This window comes from Hippichthys cyanospilos, chromosome 4 (assembly GCF_059441005.1).
Source record: "Hippichthys cyanospilos isolate Australia breed blue-spotted pipefish chromosome 4, RoL_Hcya_1.0, whole genome shotgun sequence".
Lineage (NCBI taxonomy): Eukaryota > Metazoa > Chordata > Actinopteri > Syngnathiformes > Syngnathidae > Hippichthys > Hippichthys cyanospilos.
Genome location: NC_142372.1, coordinates 7,924,241 through 7,933,474, shown reverse-complemented (window position 1 = coordinate 7,933,474; position 9,234 = coordinate 7,924,241). Strand labels below are relative to the sequence as shown.

General features: G+C 39.5%; 1 protein-coding gene across 3 annotated transcripts; it reads right to left on the bottom strand.

Moving 5' to 3' along the window:
* Positions 1–467: 467 nt before the first annotated feature.
* On the bottom strand, positions 468–6,265 carry irx6a (iroquois homeobox 6a). Of its 3 annotated transcripts, XM_088413325.1 has the most exons (7): positions 5,925–6,265; positions 4,943–5,248; positions 3,764–3,873; positions 3,248–3,543; positions 1,799–2,446; positions 1,608–1,710; positions 468–874 (listed from the first exon to the last, which is right to left on the bottom strand). In XM_088413325.1, the coding sequence occupies exons 1-7, from the start codon at positions 5,988–5,990 to the stop codon at positions 871–873; spliced, it is 1,533 nt and encodes a 510-aa protein (XP_088269451.1). In that variant the 5' UTR covers positions 5,991–6,265; the 3' UTR covers positions 468–870. The 3 variants fall into 3 exon arrangements, with proteins under 3 accessions (XP_088269451.1, XP_088269450.1, XP_088269453.1); XM_088413324.1 differs by having other exon boundaries at positions 468–1,710; XM_088413327.1 differs by having other exon boundaries at positions 468–1,710; positions 4,943–5,198.
* Positions 6,266–9,234: the final 2,969 nt, after the last annotated feature.

Sequence of the window (9,234 nt, the reverse complement as noted above, 5' to 3'; positions counted from 1 at the left end):
ATCTTCGCAGTTATTCTCGGCAAATAAAAAATCAAACATCAGTGTTGTCTCTATAATCTTGTCATCATCCTTTTACTAATCATCATCTTCTCCTAGTTAGACCTAACGAGACGAACTGAAAGCAAACGAGCCGAATCAAAGCAACTGTGATGGGCCGTGTGAACGGTTTGACGCTACAAATGACCTTTTAATGAACACAATGCCAAGTTAGCGCAGCACACGGGGGACGTGCCATCATTCAGCATGCGGTGCCGCGCTTTGGCTACAAAGCGCTCAACGCCACCGGTGATTAAACCACGCCGACGACGCCTTTCTTCTGCGACTTGTAGATTCGACTCACGCGCTTCGAGCGGGGGCGGTCAACTTTGATCAAATCTGCATCCTCCATGTTTGATTGCACTCTATCCACCTACCAGATCTTTAAATAACCACAACACACACAAAAAAGTATTGGAAATAAAAAAAAACATTCTTTTATAAAAAGGAAAAAGAAAAGCACAGTTCACATTTGAACACAATGACAACGCACAACATTTAACTTAATTGCCAACCATTTTTTTCCCGCCACAACAATACACATTTTTAACAGAACATTTAAAAAGAACACAGAGAACACAATGAACAAGAAATAAATAAATAAATTGGTTCGCAATGACACACGATTGCCACAAACAAATTCTCATACAATTTTGTGTGTATGATTTTTGCATAAAGTCTTCAACACCAGATTATAGAAAAAAAAAAAAGTTGTGCAAAATGTTCCACAGTTTGATAGCTCCCACTGCAACACGCAGTGCTCACAATTGTCCCACTGAGGCCTCTGTGCCCATTAGTGCATATTTAACCTATGATTTGTTGTATGGCCTCCATTCATCTATAGGAGAATAGAGAAATAGGTCATTAAATTATTCAAATTACAACTAAAAGTCAAATAATAGTATGACAAAAGTATATGTTCAAATTGTATGACCTAGGATTGACTTCATGAGGCACACCTTGCACAATCTCTCAAGATAGTAATGCTGAGGTTTATCATATTTTTGTTTAAAATTAATTAGAGGTATAACTAGCGTTAGAACAATATGTTTTTAGGGCCAATAACTATTGTTATTAGTCAAGGAGGCTGATAACCAATATTTGGAATGGATATTCATTTTCAGTAAAAGGGAAAACAAAACAAAAAACAAAATACCTCGAGTTTTTTAAAATGTCTTCAAGTCTGTTTATTGAACAACTTTTAATCATTGTGACTGTTTTTTCTTAATACATTCTGGTAATTGGCTTAGCCAGTAATTATTTCCCTAAATGCCCCTAATATTAATAATAAACCTTTAATCCATTCCATCCAAAATAATGATGAAATACATAAATAGACAAGTATATAAATATAATTACATTAAATTAATTAAAAATAAAAACAAAAACAAAGAATTAAAGTAAGAAAATTAAAGAACGCAAAGGCCTAAGGAGGATTGGATGTTTAGAATGGGTTCATTGAGTGTTTTATTTTGTATTTGTGTTTTTAACAATACCACTGAACTAAAATATTTTCCACAAAATTCAAAATATACCGAGATGCGCCTCGCGCTTCCTGTGTGTGTAATCACCTCTTCATCACAGGCCTGAACGCAGTGACCTTGACATCCTGCAAGGTCGCACACGCCTGACTGAGGTCTGATGACGACTCCGCCGCTTTGGCGCTGGAGAATCCTGCACAGCCGAAAAAAGAATATCTCCTATGAGACGTGTTTCTTTTTTTTGGAAATGTCCATAAATGTTGTTCGGTTATGTGGTTAACCTTCAGTCGTGGAATATTGGCATGCGTCCGTGAGGGCAGCGTAGGACGGACAGTGCAGCTGGAGGCCTTTGTGATTGAAGCTGCCTGTGCCGTAGACTTTGGAGTGCAAAGGAGGGCCCTCAGGAAAAGGGTTCACAGCACCGGAGACGTTATTTACCTCCTGGAGGTCTTTCATGAGCCCACATTGTCCACTGGGAACGCCGGGGGCACCCGACAACCTCTGGAGCTGGCAGTCCCCGCTGGAGTTGCTGGTCCTGAGCTCGGAGGCGTGCTGCGGGCTCAGGATGACGCCCGCCGCCGCCGTTCGAGCCAGGGACCAAATCCGAGGCTTGTCCGAAGCTTCAAAGTGAGACAGGGTCAAAGTTCCTGTGGTGGACGGGGTCTTGGAAACGATGGGATCCAGGAAGTCCGCGGGAAGAGGGGGGAGTGGCGTTTTGATGGCGCAGGGGAAGGCATGATGGAAACTGTTGGACACATTCAAGTGAAGCTCAGGGGTGCAGTCTCTCTTATGAGGGGAGACGGGGAGAACCGCAGTCTCGTCCGGGACCGCCTTTTCACATTCGCCATCCAGCTTGTCACACTCGTCCTCGTCCATATCATCCAAATCGCTCAGATGCAAATCTTTTTCTTCCTTGCACTCGCTGGAATCTATAAGAAATTAAAAGTCAATAACAAACAAAAGAAAACAAAATGTGTATTTTTCAGCAACTAATGGACGACAGATTTCCAAAAAGTAAAATCTGCAAATTTTTAAATAATGAACTATGTGTGCCTGTGTCCAATGTAATGACTGTAGACTCACGTGTTTTTTCAATAAAGATTTTTATGTGTGTGTCAAACAAACAAAAAAAAGCATGAGTGGCGTTCTAGCTGCCACGCGAGCTAGCAAGCTACCAAGCTAGCAGTCTAACAAAGCATATTAAGACGAGGTTGAATGAAATGGTGACATGAAGTAATTACAGTTGTTAATCTGAGTATGATGACGCAATTTAATTGTCTGTACGAGTCACTCTAAAGTGACTTATCAACCAAATGTCATGCTGTCCACATATATAGAACACATGCTACGGTCACTGTCTTCAATTAGCTAACATAAGGACATACAATCACAGATCATACAAAGAAGACCAGTAAAACTGTCCAAAATGTTCAAGTGCAGACCTCCACCAAGGAAAAGCATGCTACAAGCATACTACAGACTTGGTGGTACATACTTGATGAACTTTGACCTGAGCACATTACCTTCGCCAACATAGTTTGAGCCTCTGTGGGATAGAGGCTTTTCACAGAACAGTTTTTGGTAGACTGACTTCTGGTTGTTAGCTAGCTAATTTCATCATTCATGCAGCAAAATTGCTTGACTCAAATATAATCATGGAATTTTATATATAGTGTTGACTAACTAAATTAAAAATAGCTTCTTGAGTGATATTGCCAAATGGGACAAACCTTTGGTCAGACCGTCGTTGTCGCCCTTGCTGATGTCGTCCTTCCTGTCGTCACCCGCCTTGTTTTTGGGCGACCACGTCATCTTATTCTCCTTCTTGAGCCTGCGACGAGCGTTGGCAAACCAAGTAGAGACCTGTGTGAGGGTCATCTTGGTGATGATAGCCAGCATGATTTTCTCGCCCTTGGTGGGGTACGGGTTTTTGCGATGTTCATAGAGCCACGTTTTCAAGGTGCTAGTGGTCTCTCGGGTGGCATTCTTTCGTCTGGCCGTGCTGTTAAAGTCCACTGTCCCGTATCTGCACACAAAGACATTCGGCTGAAGGATAGCATAGTACACCCTCTAATGTTTGAAATCGATATACACCAAGAGATGAAGCCAGATATCAGAGTAACACTGCCACCTTTGACCTCAATGCGGGTTGCTAATGAAAAGTGGAATCGTAGCAGATTTTGGCAAGCGAGCCCGCCTCAGCTCGAATGACACAAAGTGGACAGAAAGTGATGCATAAACCTTACCTGTCATACTGATACTGGCCCAGCGACGGATCGTACGGATAGTACGCAGCCGTTTGACTGATTCCCGAGTGTAAAGTGCTCGCACTATCCTTCATGTCGTACTGCTGATTCTGCCACACAAAATCAAGATGTAAATTTTAAAGATGCAAAATTTTGCATTAAAAAGTGTTTGTATATATATATATATATATATATATATATATATATATATATATATATATATATATATATATATATATATATATATATATATATATATATATATATATATAATGTGTTAAGAGTGGAGCTTACAGTTTATCATTGGTGTTGATCCAGAACCGTGTACCTCCAAAATCTAGACTTTTAGGAGACCACAAGAGCACCGTGTTTGTTCATCTATTAACGCTGCATTATAACAAAAAGAGCCAGCCATTTTCAATAATTTAAATGGGTCAGTAATTTGTAAAAAAATAACACCAATGTGTGCAGACCAACCAAGACTAAATCAAATCATCTAATACATATTTTTAAGAAAAAACAAAATAAAATAGAAATTAACTAAATTATGATGTTTGGGCTAAATTGTGAGGTTTGGGTACCAACACCAAGGATATATAGAAAATTTCATTCTTAACAAAAAGGTGTTTGTCTAATTTGATTAGAAATAACAATGTAATTAAAAACAAATCCATTTTAAATATGTGTTTCCATGACATACAGCAGACAATGAGATATGAAACGTTACCAAAATATGTAATTGTCCTACTTTGCAGAAAAAAAGATTCATTGTAGAAGACTTGAAGACAATACTTTTTTTGTTCACTAATTCACAGTACCTTCCTTTGTTTACATGTTAAAGTTGATTTAAAGATACATTTACATGTATAAAATGTTTTAACATATATATATATATATATATATTATACTCATGTGGCAAACTAGATTTAAATGTAAAATGTTATCACTTTCACAATTTTTACTTAAATATATTTTCAGTTTTATCGGTAGGTGTGATTGATTTCAGCATTCTTTTATCACTTTTCCTGCTCTGAGAAGTGAAAGCCCGGTGCATTCAGGAGTTTGTCATGAGATTTTCCTCCACGCATCGATCGAGCCAAGCTCACCCCATGCAATCTTTTCTCCCTCCCTTCCTCCCCCCTTTCGGGCGCGTGCAAAACAGGCAAAGGGGGAGCCCACCAGAGAGGAATAGATGGCGGCGGAGGGGTCTGTTCCGTAGGGGAAGTAGTTGGCGTAGTTTTGGCTGGCCGCAGCCGCCGCCGCGTAGGGGGAGCCGTACACGCCCAGAGCGGCCGCGTTGAGCTCGCTGCGGCCGCCGGCCAGCAGCCGGTTCTCGTAGGGCGCGGGACAGCAGAAGGAGGCGGCGGCTGCGGCGGCGGCAGCCACCGCTGCGGGGGTCTGCGCTCCTCCGCCGGAGCCGTCCGGCGGCACCGACCTGGAAATCGAATCGCAGCAAGTCGTACTGGGGTTTGCCGACACGAAAAACTGCACAGAGAGAATGTTGGACAGAACAATCGGATGAGGGTCTTAAAGTAAAGAAAAAAAAGTGACCGAAAGCAAAATGACGGTTAATAACAATGTGACAAAAAGTCATTCTGTTTATTTGAGGTAAGTCGCTTTTATGTCAACTCACGACTATATTTGACACTTTTTGGCAACAGCGACACAACATTTGGAGATAAAATGAAATGTCAATTTTGAGTGATATTATATATGGCTGTCATTTTTGTTTCTAACATTTAACAACTTTTCAGTTCAAATGTAAATGGTGAACAGAAATTACGAGCTCAAACTTTCCGCGACTAACTTTTCCCATATCAAAACACTCAATACAAAACGAATAGCTTTGCACTACTGATTCATTTTTAACTCCATCAGAAAGATGCGTAATTACGCAAGGCGCGCCACGTAGGGTGACATCAATCTCGCTTTTGTCACCAGAAAAAAAAAAAAAACAACAACACGTGAGTTCATTCATAATTCAGTGTTATTGGACACGAGTGCGTGTATGTCAATATTTGGCACAGCAACTACAAAGCACCACGCAGACGGTGGCAACCGTCAATAAAATCACACATTTCAAATGAGAAGCATCTGAGTCTTAGAAAAACGATGTCGTTTATTTTAATTTTTATTTTAAAAAGTGAGGAAAAAGTCTTACCTGTGAAGTTGCATTGTAAGGGTATCCAAACTGGGAGAAAGACATCGCGCCTTCTTTTGTAACCATCAGCAATAAATCCTCCTCATGCAACCCGGATCGATTGCTCCCAATTCCACTTCAAATCCGCGCTCTTCCACGCATTTCCACGCGCGCCCGGCCTTTCTCTTCGCCCCTCTCAATAATACATGACTTTCGCCCATATAGGAGGGGAGACTGTTTTATACGAATGAATAATCCCCTCCGAGGATCTGATCAGAAATGAAATTAAGCGTCATTAGTCGAGAAAAAAAATGTTATGTTAGGCGAAGGAGGCTTAAAGGATAACGTAAGACTTGCAAGATATGGACTGTGCTTGTGCTATTATTTGTGCCTCTATAGTTCTTTAGCATTCATCCATGCAAGGGTAGCGTCGTGACGTCACTGTAATCCCGGAACGCCACGATGCTGTACCAGGGATGGGGATCAAATCTTTGCCAGTCGCATCCAATACAAAGATGAGCTTCCCCCCCTGCCTGACTTAAGATGCCCACGTATAAAAGGACAATTAATCGCCATGGTAACATATTATCCTTCATTATGTATCAAAAAGAGAAAACAATCCCACGGATTTAAAAAAAAAATCATATTTGTGAGGAAATTATCAAAAAATACATCTATTTTCCCACTAATATTCTTCCTCCCCTTTGTGCATATATAGTTTATTCTTAAAAATACAACCCCATAAAACCAATTTAACTCAATTAAATAAATGAGCTGTTTAAGATTTGAGGAACTTAAAAAAACTAATAGAAATTCTCCAATTTCTATTAAAAAAATTGGATGCGTTAGGAAAAAGTGACTTTTGAATATGTTCTCCATGATTAAAGTGCCAAAAATAACTTCACCAGCTCCTCTTTATTCTCTTTGATAGGAGAAGCCACCATACCCCCTCCAAATGCACATATAATGATAAATCTTTATTCATATTTTGAGGCGACTTTGAAATAAAATAAACACAATTTTTGTGGTAGTTTGCATTGATCTACAACCGCACTTTATGCCCCATGACAGCTGTTTCTCAAAAAACGCCTCGTCTTAGAAATGATTTTAAACAGGGCTACGAAACAATTAAAATATTTCCTAATTCATTTTGGAGCGGGACTCCCCCCGCATCATTATTTGTATGTATTTATTTGTTGACAGGTCAATAGCTAGGTGATTGATGCTCGTCGGGAGACCCGCGTGACCATTACGCACCGTGTGCGTAATTGTATCAATTAACAAATGACTTCACGCCCCCTTGTTTAACCAATGACTAAGAGTGAAAATATGCCTTGGAGGTGAAATCTGAGGAGACATTAAAAAAAAGAAAGTCTAATTAAATAAGAGGTGGGGGTGGATGAGAATGTTTTAATTGAATGATGCTGAAGGAGAAATCATTTTAAGCTTTATTAAACATCGCCAGTAAACAAACAACTTCGCACACTGTAATTTTGAATTGGAATCACGTGAGCCACAACTGTGAGAGACAGCGTGGACTTGTCAAAAAAAAAAAAAAAGTGTCCCATGGGCATGACCGTGACTGAGGTCTGGAGCCCCCTCCTCCTTCCTTCGAGTATGGCCTGCAGTTACAAAGTTCCTCTTTAGGGGGTACTGAAGAGTCAGTTCGAAGGGGTACTAGAGATTCCCTTTGATAAGAGCACATACAGGGACACCGCATTAGGTACATCAGAACAGTCACTATAAAGATAATTGGGATTGTTGCCAATGAAAAATTTCTCCGCATTTCTCTAAAGTTATTTCTAGTATTTTGTACTTCTTGTGAGGCTTAACTAATAACACACCATAGTCTTGGTCACACCTCTGTTCCTCCATGCATTTCTTCAACTACAAAGTTACATGATGGATACCTCTCTGAAAGTTTCAGTCCAAATTCAGCGATATTGTTTTTTTTTCTTTTAACTAATACTACACACATGTTACTTCTGTTGTTAATTTCAGAACTTAGCAAGCTTCAAATCATGTAACTGAACTATGTCAACAAAAGACATTTTTAGTACTGCCCAATGTCTGTTCAGTCAGATATGCATGTTCTCTATAGTAAGGGTCATTAGTCATGACTTAACATCAGAAACATATGTACATGGGTAACCATTTAAAAGTTTTAAGTCAAGGAACATTTTGGCGTTCCTGAAATTAGTATCTGGGACCAAAACAGGATTTTCAGATGATAAAACTGTGGGTCTTATTTGCTAGAGTAAATAACATCCTAACAATGCGCTAGAGTGGAGTTTTCTTACAATCACAGTAAAACGTGGGTGTTTGCGCCGTTGTGGGTGTAAACACAGTTGACTTGGCTCTCAGCTAGAGTGGTGTCGGAGGACACTTCGAGATCGTCTTCTACCCTGCTCGATTGTTTGTGTGTGACCAAGGCTGTTGTGATTTTAATCATACTGTATATTAAGATGACAAAAATACATTCAATGAACTGAGTAATACAATGATACCAAAACACCATACATTAATTAGCTACTTTCTTCAGAAATCATCTGATTTACACTGCGTAACATCAGCAATTACGCAACAAAAGAAGAATGCAACAACTGAAATGTAATTGCTGCTATGGTGGTCGATGCACTCCTACAAGGGCATACACGAGTGCCCAAGTGCATATGAACTCATGGACACTCATGCATAATGCATGCCCAGCAGTCAGTGTACATCTCCTGGAATCTGTCTGAAATGAACACTAATTGTAATGGCAGACTGACCACTGTGCCCTTCCCTCTACAATGTGTCATATTCTCACAATGATAAAAAGAAAAAAAAAATCATACACCTCTCTTTGGACTTGATGACTTAATAATCACACTAGGAAATATTTTAAGCTTGAAATGATAAAATAATAATAATTTGTGTTCATTATAAATGAACAGATGCATATGCAACCTACAATATACGTAAGTCACACACTCAGGAATAATTTATTTTTTGTATCTTAACCAGCTTTTGAAAATCTTCAAATGTGGCCTTACATTAAGTCTAGAAAGTGATTGTTTTTTCATTTTTTAAGACACTTTTTCTTTGTTAGCCCAAAAATAAGGTCAACTTTTGGATGCCCTTATAAGGTAGAGAAATTTAAGATCATAGCAAACAAGGTCACTCTCTATTCACGAGCAGTAATGTGCCAAAAGTAATTGCAAACTGACACAAAACAGTAGAAGATGAAAATGGAAGAGGAAGAAAGCAACCATGCATTATTGCAGGTGGCAGAAAGAGACAGTAATGCACCAAAAGTTTTTGCCAACTGCCAAAAAAAAGTAGAAGAAAT